General features: G+C 43.4%; 1 protein-coding gene across 2 annotated transcripts in view; it reads left to right on the top strand.

The window, feature by feature from the left end:
* The first annotated feature begins 5,439 nt into the window (after window positions 1-5,439).
* The window catches only part of adamts18 (ADAM metallopeptidase with thrombospondin type 1 motif, 18), a 67,115-nt gene continuing 56,780 nt past the window's right edge, over window positions 5,440-15,774 (top strand). Inside the window, exons 1-3 of one of the 2 annotated variants that reach the window (XM_074660716.1) lie at window positions 5,440-5,752; window positions 6,059-6,140; window positions 8,073-8,386. Coding sequence is in view for 1 of the 2 variants with exons in the window: in XM_074660706.1 (XP_074516807.1) it covers window positions 5,651-5,752; window positions 6,059-6,140; window positions 8,073-8,386 (498 nt within the window). In the remaining variant the exon portion in view is untranslated. The remainder of the gene's footprint in view (window positions 5,753-6,058; window positions 6,141-8,072; window positions 8,387-15,774) is intronic. The other variant, XM_074660706.1, reaches the window with a different exon arrangement.

Below are 15,774 nucleotides of genomic sequence, written 5' to 3'. Positions count from 1 at the left end.
TACAAAGTACACTTTCATAAGGACAGAGAGAATTATCCATGCCGAGAGAAACACATGAACAGAGGAGAAGAAATAGCAACAAAAAAAAGAACCACATCAGCCACATAAGAAAAAGCCCCTCAGTCCACAAGTCTTTCCACTTTCCACTCTTATTGCTGTGTGTTACGGTGCGGCTCCGCACATGGAAACAAATAGGTGGGCCAGAGCAGAGCAATCAGTCAGACAGCGTGTCAAACACGAGCAGCTTATACAACAACTCAGGGACCTTCACTGAGAACTTGAGGAAACAGTGTGGTTGTGTTTCCTCACTCTACATCACACTGTGCAGATGACAGTGCAATTACCCTCTAAAGTACAGCGCAGGAAATTTCCCAGCAGCCTCAAATCACTGACACTCACACTTAGGCCAAGTACGGGGCCACCAAAATTGCATCTTACATCTTAACGACAAGTAACGCACGCAGTAATGAGCCAATGAGGTGTAATATCATCATCAGCGGGCCTATTCTTAAGAGGAGATCGGTTCCGTAATGTGTCATCGTCTGTCGGAAGAGGGTGGGAATATTTTGACGTTATTTAAAGCACACTATTAAGAAACTCATTATATATTGTAATGGATAGTACGTCCTTTCTCACTTTACCTTCATCCATTAATGGGCTCCAAAGGGCAAGTTAATGCTGCATTTCCATTTTCTCAGCATGCTTTACTGCTATTGTTCATGCTTATAACAGTGAACTAAATAGAAAGTGACATTTTTACTAGTTTTTCAGGATGGGGGAAACACACCAATCTCATCTGGTGCAGGTTGTGGAAGTTGCCCTTAAAACCAAACCTGGCATCATGTTTATTACAGTGGCTGAGGCCCTGGTCAGACCTGGTATTAACATGCGTCCTCAGTGATCCTATCACAAGTGGACAGCTTTAAGTACGTCTGTTCACACCTGGCATTAGAATGCGTCTCCACATGCGTCTTGAGTGACCACTTGTGATCGGATCTCACTTCCCCGCTCTATATGCAAATAAACACGCAGTAAACATACGGCTAATACAGCAGACACATTACGACGTAATATTACAGAAATGTCAATAGTAATACCTTACATATCCATGAATTTTATCAACATCAAAATGAAAGGTTATTGTACCGGCGGTCCCCTCCGTGTTCCCGCTGCTGCCGCCTTTGCCAAGTAACAGCGGGGAACAGAGCTTGAGATTGAAAGCGAGCGAACGAGCGGACGGGCAAGCGGTTGTCAGCTCTAGGCAGAGAACTAACACATCACTGACAGTAAAATAATGCACTTCCCGTGCCAAGTCTGATAGTCTGTAGATATGTAGACCATAGATAAGATATATTTAATTAAAATACAGTTGTACCGACAGAATACAGTAGTGCACAGAAGCCGTTTCCATGGCGCAAGGCTCGCATCTGCCTGTCTCTTCATGTGAGGAGCGCAGGGACTTGACTAGGCGGTCTTTCAATGTGGCCCGAGACACATTCTCACACACACTGCTAAAAGATGTGTCCATGTGTGACCCAGACCACCTCTGAATGTGGCCTGACTGATCGGATCTCAATGCGTCCTCAGTGCTTCTTGAGTGCATTCACACCTGTACTTAGAGCTGTTCACATGTTAATACCAGGTCTGAACAGAGCCTGAGAGAGCAACACAACCACAATGAGACAATTACTTTGGGGTTGTTGGAGGGCACCTTTGACACAGCGGGGAAGAGTAACATCAAGTAGTTGGTTTAATGAATAATTGATGCATTTTTCAAACAACTCGCCCAAACACTGCTGCCAAAAAGGTTCCTCTGGTTATGTCTATTGCGTGCTTTGGCATGCTGTGAAGAATGCTAAGCCCTTTTCAGATACTTACAGCAACTGTTCCTCCAATGAGATGCATAGCAGGTCTATTCAGGGGCAGAGTGGCTCCCACTTTAGGTCCACTGAAGAGTGGCCCACCTTAATTGGGAAAAGGTTGCAGGGGCGGTAAACTACAAACCAACAACAAGACTTTTGATTGAAAAAACAAGCATTTTGACAACCTAATTTGAACTTGCACCACCCACCTGCACAGACAGCCTGTTTTCGCTCCCAGTGTGTCAAATATGAAGCCTTTGTCAAGGACTTAGGTGTTTGGTACTGCCGCACAAGGCACTCAGAGAAAGTGCGCCGGGAGTGACTGTGGTGACAAAGCTTTAAGAGCAAAAAGACACACTGAGCGGGCGGGATAGGAGGTGAATGGGTCCAACAAACACAAGGCTTTCATCCAGGAGACCGCTGTTCATGTTCTGTGCTTTAAATTTCACTTTCACATTAGACTCCGCTATGCGTTCATGTCCCATGTTCACAACGTTCAGTTTCATTTTCACTATACTAACGTAGTAGCTTTAAGCCCAACCCTGTAGTTTTGTCTTTAACCTAACCAAGTGGTTTTGTTGCCTAAACCTAGAGTGACGCCATGGGGTGGGACAAAACGGCAGTATGTGACGAGTTCTGATGAGAATGTATTGGCACAGAATATATATCTGTTATTTTGGTGAACTTGGCAGCATCCTGCTCCAATATTTGTAACGTATATTTACCTACCATTTCCTTTCACCTTTTGCTCTTTGTCTTGTGTTTATTAGTCTAAAATTTGTCACCATGTACTGTGGACTGTATACTTGGTTACGTGTAATGTGAGTGTTTAATCGGCTTGAATGTGTGGAGATAGCGTACAAGTTCTAGCACACTCGCCTGTCAAGACTCAATACTGTAAGCTGACAGCAGCAGCCATATAATGGTATTCCTACCTCAAAGAGGCATGTGTTGGGTGATCATCTCATCAAAGTTTATTGCTTCAGAAAAAAAATCGTTATCAGGATCATTAATGTATAGGATTTTTCCTGCGATAATGATTACATTTTCGCAAGATCCTATACAAGTGTAGAAGCAAAGTGTCACTGCACCTGTCCTAATATTGTAGGACTAATACCATAAATGATAAATAAAATGCCACGAAGGGTTATTTGGTCAGTGTATTCTAAACACACGTTGAGTAGCGCAGACATTCATCAGCCCCATGAGCATATTGCGGGGTTATTAAGGTGATGTTTTATTTGGGCTGCGCTTTGTGCCCTGCCAGAAAAGCTGGCAAGAGCTGTGAGAAGCCTTATTATGCTCGGCGGAGTGTGAATATCTGTGTAGCGAGCTGGCTGTGCTCTTCAGCTGTGTGTCTGTCGGTGCATTCCAGCAACCTGTCCAGGTGTTTGCCAGCCAACGGAATGGAAAAATCTATACTGCAGGACCACCTGTTCACAACACACACACATGCTTTAACAATATACGAGCCAGTGAAGTGGGTGTGACCTGTCACTTCATGACAGATTTAATTATACGACCCTTAAACACTTAAACAGGGTGCTTCCATTTTGGCTAGTTTAATTGACTATAGGGGAGAACTGAGTAAAGCATAATGCTGCCTTGAAATGCTGTCAGAAAGATTAGAATATTAAGGTCAGTGACCCAGGAAAGTCCATGCAAACAGAAAAGATTTTATGTGAAAGATAATGTTATTTATAACCCTAAAATAAAACATTTCACTGGCAGTTCCACATATGCAGATGAAACAGTGCCTAACGTGGCCTGACATACATCAGCTCATTCTGCAAATGATCATTTTATACTAGAATGGGTAAGTATTGAGCCTTAAGCAACAAGAAATCTGTATCCTTTCTTGTTTGTGCATCTTGTCTGCAGTTGTTCATGTGCAGCACAACCACAACAAGTACAAAGGATGCAGTACAAAGAAGAAGTAGAAAAGGAAAGATCTTTTGTGTAAAACTTTAGTGCTGACCGAGGCAGAGTTGTAGGACAATAAAAACTAAAGATGGCATTGCACATAAACTGCGACCAAATGTGTGGGTGTGACGCCCTGATGAGGACTTGTTCTCAAGCCAGGATTCAGTAAAGGCATTTATTTATGACTTTGAAGTTACACAGTTATTTATATGTTTGTCTGGTGGTGAGAGCAATTTCTTGGAATGTTTTTTTTTTGGTCAGTCTGTATTTGCGTTATATTTAGCATGAAAGCACAATATAATAACATTACGGCAGTGAGGGAGGAAGTATTAAGACCCTTTATCTAAGTAAAAGACACACTCAATTTTATTTATATAGCCCAATATCACAAATCACAAATTTGTCTCAAGCATATTTCCTTGTTATAGCACCACCATCTGGTCAGTCTGTATATTGTTGTTGCCTGCTAAGTGGGGGAGATAGGAAAGCTATACAAATGTTACTGTTATCAAACTTAAAGTTTGTATTGCAGTTGTGGAGGAAGTGTAAGTAAAAGTAGCCTACTTATACAACAAAGTAACAATACTCCACTACAAGTAGAATTGACTGAAATGTGGCACGGGGGCCTTATGTGGACACTGCTTTTTTTACAAGACAAAAAAGGAAACGTCTTAATCTTTAACAGTATTGTGTCTTATGTAAGCTTAACACATGCTTCTTTGAATGTAAAATCTTAATCTTAAAGTCACAAAGCTGTCAGATAGAAGTAGAAGAGTACACTATTTCGCTTTAAAATGTGGTAAAGTAGAAGTATTAAGTAGAATAAAAAAGAAGTACTCCAGTAAAGTGAAAGTAGGCTACCCCAGAATTGTACAGTAGATACATAAACTGAGTTACTCTCCATCACTGCTAGTTTTGTCGGCTTGCTCAATGCGACTGGCTTGATGGGCTGTCGCTATGGACAAAAACAAATATTTTTTAGGCCATTTCACATTGGAAATACACTAAGCAGTTTGGCTGGATCAATAGTTATTTTATTTATTTCCCTTACAGCAGCCATGCATTTGTTAGCCTATATTTAAATTATTGTGTAATAAATACAAATTTTCTGTAGCCATGTTTTTTCTTTGTCATTTAGGGGAAATGGTTGTTGTGTTAACATAATGTAGAGGATGAAACTATTGCAAATCTTGCTGAAATATGGTCTAAATGTGAAACGTTCAATAACAGCTTCAAATAGTCGGTTCAAAAACTTTTGAACCAATTTTGAACTATTTTCACCGGTGACCATTGTTGTTTTTTAAAAGTCTTTTCAGCAGAAAAAAATGCTCATGGGTTCATTCTGCCACTGCAAAGAAAACAACCTTACAGAACAAATTTAAAATCAGTTAAATCATAGTTCTGCGAAGTTCTGCAAAGTTGTAATATTTACGAGCGGCACCTGAATGCATCACCAGTCCTCTCCTGCAGCCAGAGGAGAATCTCTTCTTCTTCTTCTCTTCTATCTACGCGTACTAAATGATGCTGCTTGCTGATTGGCTGCTGGCCGCTGACTTGGTGCTCCATCCTGCACGCTGCACCGTCTCTCACAGAGCAGAGCCGGGTGGACTGAGTGCTCAGTCAGCAGCTCCTCCTCACACACACTCACACACACATACATACACTCATGAGTTGCGTCTGTGCGCACCACCACCACCGGCTGCTGCAACAACCTGCAGACTTCACCTGAACGGAGCAAAGCGTGGTGGGAACCAGAACCACTAAACAATGCGTGCACATTGCATTATGCGCTACCGCAGGTTATTACTACTTCTGCGCTGTTTTAGGAGGTAACGTTGGGAGGTGTCAGCTTGCATGTCATCACCATGGATTACCTTTTTCTTCTGATATGGACTTTACCCATCCCGCTGGTCGGATGCACCTCACTCAAGCTCCTGTCCACACTCTTGTCCTGGAATATTATCAAGGCATGTAATTAAACACTTATCTTAAATCCTGCACATGCACCCATCTAATTTAGGATCAGAACAAACAAACACTTGTCTCTTTTTCAGCATGTCAATAACAAAGTGGTGTTCTGCACTGATATGATCATTGATTGTGGTGAAAAGTAAAACAAGATGATTGTCATCCCAAAAAAGTGCAACTCATGTCTCAACAGAGGAGCTCCATTTATCTTTTTTTGGCTTTCACTTCTTCTTCCAGCAGTGCTTTGCAACCTGTTGCTACCTGTCTCTACCTCATTTATGATTTTTTTTGTATTTTATTTGCAGACGCTGCACATTTACTGCTCACACACCTCCCACACCGTTACGGCCAGCTATTCTTCCAGCGACAGCCACGGATTAAATCACGGTGAGTTGCTTGTCTTTCTGACATCTAGGGCTGTTTTCTTCCAGCTGGCATGACTCCCACTAGTTGTAGAGAGAGAGAATGTGAATAGACTGAGATGAGGCTATTGCAAGTGATGGGGCTCAAGTTATTATTGGACAAGTGGTTCCCAAAGATGAATGAAGCAATTAGGAATATTTCAATTTCCTTGTTAAATGAGGTGCTTACTTGGTTAAAAAAACAAACTGTTTGAAGCTTAATAATGTGACACTGCTGCAGTGTCTGTGGAGGCACAACTAATGAGTGCAGGGATTCCCTCTGGGTTGCTTTGACCTGTAGAAACTAAGGAAACTAGTTAAGATGATTTACTTCCTATACTTTGATTTACTGAAGGAAGAAGGGAGGGTTTTCTCTGGTTGGGAAGAAAGCATCCTGATTCCTCCAGCAGTCAAACCACTGAAGGGTTTAGGGTTTTGGGCCACGGGCCAGATGCAAAATGGTAGTAGGATCCCAAGTTCCCCCTGATAGAATATTCTTTTAACTTTTACATAGTTAACTCCTTAAAACCTACTGTACCTGCTGAATACAGGTGGGCTCATGTCCAGTCAATTTATGCAATTCCAAGACTGTTTATGGACCCCAGCAGAAATATTCAAATACACTATTTTTAGAATATGCGAAAATAACACATTTATACTGCATACAAAAAACTGCATGTTTCTGTCCCAAACTGCATGGGATTATCATAAAGTGGAGATGTCAGTAAAAGGGAGACTCGTGGGTACCCTTAGAACCCATTTTCATTCCCATATATTGGGGTCAGAGGTCAAGCGACCCCTGTGAAAATGGCCAATGTCAGTTTTTCCTCACCAAAATTTAGCCTAACTTTGGAGCGTTATTTAGCCTCCTTCCTGACAAGTATGACATGGTTGGTTTCAATGGATTCCTTAGGATCTAGTTTAATATGATACCAGTATAGCTCTAAAACTGAGCCTGCTACAACCTCCAAAAGAGAGTAAAGTTGGTCACAATCGCCAGCTATTCCGCAGGTCCTTTTATTTAAAAAAACTAAATTTGCTAGAAGCATCTGGCGGGCCAAATCAAACCTTATGGCGGGCCAACTTTGGGCAGCCATGGTTTAGGTGAAGAACATACAGAAAGTCCAACCCTTTGTCAAATTAACAAGACTGAAAGAAACAATGAAAACATTTTTTGTTTGAGTTTCTGCCACTGCTCTACTGTATTGAAAATTGTTAGTAAATAAATCATTTTATCATTTTATTTGACTTGAACACCATGACAACCGCATGAAATCAGAACATCTTCTAATCACAACCTCTGCTCCTGAAGTATTGACCCATATCTGACATGCATGGAAGTATGATGTTGGCGCTATGGTTTCTGTTAAAAGCCCATCTGTGATCCATATGAAGTGCTGCGGCTCTGAGCAACAGCTGAGCGCTGAACCTTTCACTCCAACACAAGCTTGTCGTCTTAATAGTGACAGGCTTTGATTCCTGTTGGCAGCTCTTGTCTAGATGTTGGTGATGTGTGTGTGTTTCTGTTTTCAGCTATCTACTGTCAACAGTAATAGACATGTAGCAAACATATAGCTTTCTTGAGGTGTAAGACAGTGTCCAGATTGCTCCAGGTGTTTCGAATAGATGCTGCAACTTACTTACTTTCTTTCATATTTTTAGTACGGTATCATTGTCACTCTCTCCACTGACACGTATAAGCAATGGCTAAATGTTCGCCCTCCTCCTTGGCCAAATATATTCTAGAAAATGTTGGAAAACTAACTGAAGCTGAAGGAGATGGAGCAGGATGTTCGAAAGTGTGTATGCCAAAGAACACAAATCAGTCACAAAATAACTGCTGGAGCAATAAAGTATCTGAGTATTTGATGTTGGCGCTCTCGTGTGACTTCCTTTCCATCCCTCTTCTCCTCCTCAGACTACGTGTTTGTAACTCCCGTGGAGGTGGACTCCGACGGAGGATACCTGACCCACGATGTGACCAGGCGAAGCCATCGCAGCAGGAGGTCCGTCTCCTCTTCTCTGCACTACCGGCTCTCGGCCTTCGGGCAGGACATGCACCTGGACCTGCATCCGTCCCCCGTGGTCGGCCCGGGGTTCACCGTGCAGACGCTCGGCTCGGACGGCATCGCCACGGTGACGGGCGACGTAGGGTTTCGCAACTGCCTGTATCAGGGATTTATCCGTAACCTGTCGGCCTCCTCTGCAGCCATATCCACGTGCTCCGGACTGGTGAGTGTCTGCCAGCAACTTATTGAATCTTGAGGCTTTGTCAGCTTTTCTTCATGTGAAAATCGTTGTTGTTTTACTTTAAATTGATGACGTGGTTATCTCCTTAAGTGGATTACGTGATTTCTACATCGTCCCTTGGGTTGATGAAACAAACCAGTTTAAATTATCTCAAACATGCTAATAAGAATGTTTTTCATTTTCTGAAAAGTTAAGAGGAAATTTTGGAAATAAAAGGCTCTCATCCAACATATTTGGTGCTCCACCCTTACCTCAAGCTCCGTGCCTTTATGCCCCGTCATGACCCCATTGTTTTCATGCATCACAGTGCAGACCTTGGCAATATGGGTAAACTGTGACATTACATCATTACCCATGAGTGTAAGCATCAGTTTCTCGTGCTTTGTGAGGCACTTCTTTGAACATTGGGAGGTCGGGAGGAGTGAAAGAGAAAAAAACAATGAAATGATGAAAAGAGGAGAGAAATGTTACACTGCTGACGGTACAGCACATGAAAACGGGCCATAATTCAGTTGAACTGTTTCTTGTAGCGCCAGCAGCACACATGACAAACACACCCAGCGTATTGATCAGAGAGGACTGTCTCACGAAGACTAAATCGACTTATTCTCTCACCACATGTGAGCTAATTTTGTTAGCTTTTTGCGCACAGTGCATCTACGGAAAACAACATTGATCCATTTGGGAGTGACGTGATGAACAGTCCAGCTGTTCACACCAGCACTAATTGTATGATTGCCTGCAAGTGGAGTGGGCTGGTTGTGCGGCCATGTGGAAAAGTGTCTTCCTCACATTTTCCATGTCATTGCATTTGTTTATGTATCTAAGCTAAGTTTTGGTTACTGCTATTTCCAGTTTCCCTCAGTCACCACATCCACTGAGGTACATGAATATAAGAAAAAAAAAATAGCTCAACATTTTGGGCAATTTGCATTCTTTCAGAGAAGAGAAGATCAATAACTTCTTCTTAATTCGGGCACAAGGAGGTGCAGTGTCAAGTGCGAGCTCTTGAGATCTACGGGACATATTTATTAGTAGTGCGTTACGTACACACAGTGTAGTGTATTGCGAGGGAACCCGTATTAACTGTTACACCGCCGATTGGCACCCTGGGTACAGCTCGCTCTGAGACGCTCACTACAATATTAGCTGTTACACAGCCGAACGGCATGCTGGGTACAGCTCGCTCTGCGTTGCTCGCTTCACACTTTTGCGGGTGTATTGCTCAGGACCCAAGGAAGCTCAGTGTTGACTGTGAATTTGTTTGGATGAGCAGTTCTCAACAAAGCTGCAAGCAACAGGCACCATTTGAATGGGCACCGCACAAGTTTTTCCAATTAGAACAGTTTTTCTCCTGCCTCCAGCCTTTATGTTAACCAAGCCCAAAGTAATAGTGTTAATAATTCCCAAAGTTCTTACAGCATGCTGACGTGACTTTATTTCTGAACAAAACCAGATCACAGAATTGATGATATCAGTGATGCTATGTTTCGGCTTCAGTTATGAACTTCTCTCAACCCTTCACATTCAAGGTACAGATATTTTTCCACCACAGGGACTCTATAATTACAAGATCCCCTGCTTTCATTTGAGGTTTATGAGGTGCCTGGACCCCCTGGCCCACCAACACACACACATTCCTTGACACATCCCACACCAGCCTGGACCAGATGGACACGCTACACCTCCATAAAAGCCATAACTCCATTTATCATCCCGGCTTCATGCCTCCTCTTGCCTCCTCCTCCTCCTCCTTCTGCGTTTGCCCTGCTCATTTGTCCTCTGTTTGCCCTGCCTCTACATCTCCTCTTGTTTGCAGCAATTAAAGCCAGGGTGAAGTTTGAGCCGCCTGGCTGGCACTGCTAATCTTCGCATTGTCCCTTTCATTAGGCTAGCTCCCACTCACAATAAAACACCACTGACCCGTCCTCTTAAAAGCGCTGCGAGAACACAATGTGATTGGGTCATGATTGCATTTGAATGGGCCGCGACGAACACTTTGATCTATTTTTTACTCCTCACAAGCTTTTGCCTACTTTTTTCTTTTCTTCTTCCTCTCCCACGTCATTGGTGGGATGTTCGCTTTGCATATTAAATGGACTCCTGTTGTTATATCTTGGGGCAGATAAGCAACAATGTTAGGAAAAAGAAAAAAATGAAAGAAAATATAGCGAGACAAAATGACAAGTTCATCAAAAGTGGATTCTGCTCCTTTCCTCTCCTCTCTCTGTCTCTTGTCTGCGCGTACGTCGTTGGACTGCTGTGAGGCTTAAAACAACGAAAGTAGTTGACCCTCGCTTTTCATCTAGGCCTCTACCCAGAATATTTGGATTAAGTACAAATGAGGAAAGAGCCATTCAAGCCTGCCCGATGCAGCAGCGGGCTCGAGAAAGAGATTAAGGTGGGATTAAAAACAATGGTAAAGAGGAAGAAGTCTGGAAAAAAAAGAGAAGAAGGAGAAGACCGGAAAAACCGTGAGGGAGAGAAAAGCAAAGAGGGTGAAATAATGAATGAGAAGTGAGCGGTTCTGGGCTGGGAGCGCAGCGCTACAGAGAAAAAGTGTTGTGCAAGAATAATGTGAATTCATTGTCTGGGGTGGAAGCTCCCAGGGAGGCTGGATGGTCTCTTTATAGAGAGCTGGAGAGATGGACTGTTTATATCAAAGGGCTTTGGAGGAGAAATGGGGTGAAGGCAAGAGCGGGGGAGAAAGGAAGAAAAAGAGCTTCCTCGTACTTCATGTCATTGTCTCCTTTCAACAGAGCGGAGGAAAGAGGAGAAAAGGGAAGAGAAAGTGTCTGAAATAGGGTTTTTGGACTTGACCCTGCTTGCTATTAGCAGCAGAGGTGTCAGCGCCGGCTACTGGGCCAAACCGCTTTTTAAACATGCACCCGGGCCAAGCAGATGGAAGTGGGATTCAGCTCTTTAAATGAAGACCAGGGCGAGATGGTATTAAGAGCAGGGCCGGATGGATGACTGGCAAAGAGGGATTTTCTACTGTAAATCCCCATTAATTGAACATGGTGTTGCTTTTTAATCACTCTCTCCGTGTCCTTACGGAGCACCACGCTCGTGTTTGCGAGTGAAATGAAGTTGTGTCTCTTTTGCATGAGAGATGAAAGAATGTCATTTCAGATGTAATGCTCTCTGATTTGTAAGAGGACTGGAAGAGGAGGGGGGGAGACTCTCTTTCTTCTTTTGAGGGTTTTCTCATCTGAGGTCGCTTTGCTGCTTGACCCCAATCCCCTCTGCTCGTGTATATGGGGGTGGGTGGGTGGTTGGGTAGTTGGGTAGTTGAGGGGGCGTGGGGGGGGGTGTCAACCTGCACTTTCACAGGTTCTTAGTATGTAGCGAAGGTTCAGAGCTGCTCGCCACTCGTGTGAATGCAGAGAAGAGAAGTGATTTACTGCTCCCCTCTGTCCTTCCAGCCGCTTCCCAGGATAGGATTCTTCTCTCTGGGGTGACGAGGGCAGATCGGAGACCTGCGGTGCCGGGCCTGTGCTGGTGGTGCCCGTGAGAAAAATAGTCACGCCATGTAGCCTCAGAATGTAATCAGAATTTTGACACTTGAATGACAAAGTGCAGTAGACGGACAACTAAGCAAACCGTTAAAATGGTAAAAATACACCACAGGATCTGCAGTGATCTAAGGCTACACAATTCTGAGAATATTTATCTTTTTTATTGATCAATATGTCAATATTTTTTTATTAATTGAATTATTATTTGTACTACAAATTGGACTACAAACAATTAATCAATCAAAAAAATTGTTACTTGTTTCAGCCATGTATAAACTATATTCGAACAAAACACATTTTTGTACTCTTTGAATATATGGGGAGTGGTTTAAGATCTTTGAGGGAAATATCTGAAATACCTTTCCCTGCAGATGCCAGCATCTGAATTTGGGATTTTAATTTAGTTGTCAGTTAGCTATGCAGTCACATCTGGGACTCGTGGATAATGTTATAATTTGCATATACAAGTGTTGTATAGGAAGAAATGCAACATTTTGCCCTGTATATGACGTGCTTTAAATAACACTTTAGGTCATTACTCATATCATGACATGTCTTTATTACTGAAACACTTGAGCGTTGGATGCACCCCACGCCAGACTGGCGGTTCACGTTGTGGCCGAGCCGACCGTGACCTTTACTGTGGCCTTTCCCAAGCCCCTGTAGGCCAGGTCAGAGACAGGTTGGGCTCTATGGAAACTGAGCTCTTAGGTTCAGACTGACCAATAGGTGGATGCTTGACCAATAGGTGCAATTCAACAGATCAGTTTTTGCTCACCATGAGCGGTGTCATTCAATGACTTTTCATTGCTTGGTATCTAGTTGTGAGAAGAAGAAGAAGAAGAAATGATGACACTTTTATGAAATATATTAAGCTTCAGGGAAAATGAGCAGGTGCAGGAGCGCTAACGGTGGATTCACATAGGGAACGGAAGCGCCGCACAGCGCCACGATATCTTAATCATCGCCAAAGCTGAAGCCTGGCTGTTCACATCAGAAGCGCATTTCTCTGTGCCGGTCAACAAGCGATTCTGCTCCTCTGCTGTTTACTATAGAGCGCTCTCTCTCTCTCTCTCTCTCTCTCTCTCTCTCTCTCTCTCTCTCTCTCTCTCTCTCTCGCTCTCTCTCTCTCTCTGTGTGTGTCTCTCTCTGTCTGCTTGTGTGTGTGTGGGTCTTCGTGTGCAGTGTGTCTGATCTCTTTGTTTAGACACAACTGACAAATATGTGGAGTAAGTACGTAATTAAAAACCCATGGTCATAAACAGCAGTGACACTAGTCTAATTTTAATAAATACAGTGGATTGATTTCGAAATGTGATTGGGGGGAGGAATCAAAACTCCAGAACAGCTGGGAGGGAGGGAGAGGGAAGTCAAATGCGTTCGTGGGATGCATATTTTATCATCTTATCGGAATCAGATCATTTATATCACATATAATATATCATTTTTAGTAGATTTTCAGTGTGTTTTCTTGCTAGATTCGATCGCTGCATGCGGAGGAAATAGACCAGACGCCGAAACTATTGCTGAAGATCCTGATCCGGCTGTGGAGCTTCGTGGCGCAGTGCGTCTTACGTGCACAACCCAATTGATTTACATGGGCGCCGAAAGGACCAGGGCAGCGCTTCTCCAAAAAACACGGGGCATTTGTGGGGCTTTTGCGGCCTAGGTGAACCCTCTGCAATTCACACAGCAGAGGCCACATTTATAATGAGTTAGCTGACTGTTTAAATTTATCATGAGACGAGATGCGACAGGATCAGCCTGATACAGTCTGATTCGGCTCAGTAGGCAACGTTGATTGTTTGATCACATCGTGTGTTTGAAATTTGTTTAAAAGTGTCTCAGTTTCCTGGTCAGCTGCCTCTGTTTACATTTCTATATTAACATGTCTTTAATCCATCGTGAGCTTCTAATAATGCAAACTCGTAGTAAACATTATAAACTAATCACACTTGCATGTGGTGACAGTTTTGTGGTTTGGGATAAGCTCGGGAGACTTCTTGGATGTGTGTTGGGAGTTGGCCTAATGACCCGCCAACCCCCAGGTATCACAGTTTACGGCTCAAAATGTGTGTTCGCACACCCATGTGTGAGAGGAAAAACACTAGAGAAAGTGTCAATACACACCTCCTCGTTTCTCCCCTTCATCTTCTCGGGTAGCTCAGATCAAACCTGCCTGACGGTCGTCGTTGACACGTCGCTGCGTGTTGTGGCAACCACCGGCGACTGTTGTAAGTGTGGAGCTCAACCTCCGACCCCTCCGTCTGTCTCTACCAGGCATGGGGCTCCCTGCGGTGTGAAGAATGCGTTTGCTCTTTTCTCGGGCCTCGTTATTGATGCTGCATGTACCGTGGACTCTGGAGGGCTCGTGGTTGTAGAACACATCACCATGATGTGAATATATGAGAGGTGCTTGTTGGGGAAAATGTGACATCCTCTCTTGCAAAAACTGTTGCTGGCGTCAAAGCCTCTCAAAGGTCTTTGGTTGTTTTGTAAAACTGAATATGTATTAGAGGAACAATTGAGAATTTGAAAGTCAGTTCCACTCCAAAACAACTTTTGAAATGACATTCAAATATCTGAAAAAGTGTCCATCTGGAAAATAAAACTATTTGGCCAAAAGGCATACATTTAAACACTCACTTGTTCTGTTTGAATATTTAGATATGTAGATGTTAATCCCATTAGACTCCTCGTGGAGGGGAGACAATATATGATTACTCATCCGTAGGGCTGGGAACCCAGACAACATATGATGTGTGTGTGTGTTTGTCAGTGTGCTCCAACTCCCTTAGGCTTTTAGCACAGTTAAAATGACACTTGAATGAACGATTTCCAGCCAGCACTCGGGCCATTTGTACCTGTCTGTTTTCTGTAAAGGCCAACAAATTGGAACGTCTCCCCGCTACAATATGCCTCTCTGGCTTGGCCATAATTCAGCGACTGGGCTGGGCTACGGAGGAGCTCAGAGCTTGGCGCTACAAGAGGAGAGTGGCCCGGAGCCGTTCCCTGGTGGTCTGGATGCTGACAGTGATGTAGTGCCCACTGTTAGATGCCAGCGGGAGAGGGGGGTCAGGCTCTCAGCATGGGTGTGGGATGTTGTGTGTGTGTGAAAGGGAGAGAGAAAAAACAGAAAGTCTGTTGTGCGTGTGTGTATATGTGTGTACGTCCTTTCTATTCTGTGCAAGGTCTTTCTCACACAAGACTAATGGCTGGTGTTGAGGTCTTCAAGTGGATGCTGCAACTTCTACAAACAGTGGCCATACATCAAATCTGACCTACTATTGTCACCACTGCACTACATTCACTGGTGCTGTGGTAAAACAGTCCAGGCTTACAGTAAAGTACCAAGTACTGCCGGGCTGATCAATGTGATTCTTGTCTTTTTGGTTTAGTCTTTGTTGGCTGGGATGGAAGTATAGCAAACTTTCAGCCCCAACCAACACATTATAGTACAATCCATGTGGTCTGCATTTCAGTTCCTGGTAGGATCAGTGGGCTACTTCCGGGTCTGAAAAGTGAAGCCATTGCGAAAGTGCCTTAAACTTGCATTCTTTCTAATAGCCAGCAGCTTTTAGGGCGACTCCTCTGGTTGCAAAAATAAGTCCGATTGTATAGAAGTCTATGAGAAAATGAGCCTACTTCTCACTTGATTTACTACCTCCTTAAACATTGTAAACATGAGTTTATGGTCTCAATTGCTAGTTTCAAGTCTTCTTCAATATAGCATGATGTTCATTTAGTAAATTATGGTCCCATTTAGAGTCAAATAGACCATAAAGCAGGGGATGCTTAAGGACGTGGCTACCGGGAGTTGCCAGCGTTTTCGTCTTACAACTTTAACCCTTT

Source organism: Sebastes fasciatus, chromosome 2, assembly GCF_043250625.1.
Source record: "Sebastes fasciatus isolate fSebFas1 chromosome 2, fSebFas1.pri, whole genome shotgun sequence".
In the NCBI taxonomy this organism is placed as follows: Eukaryota; Metazoa; Chordata; class Actinopteri; order Perciformes; family Sebastidae; genus Sebastes; species Sebastes fasciatus.
This window is presented reverse-complemented; position numbering and strand designations above follow the sequence as displayed.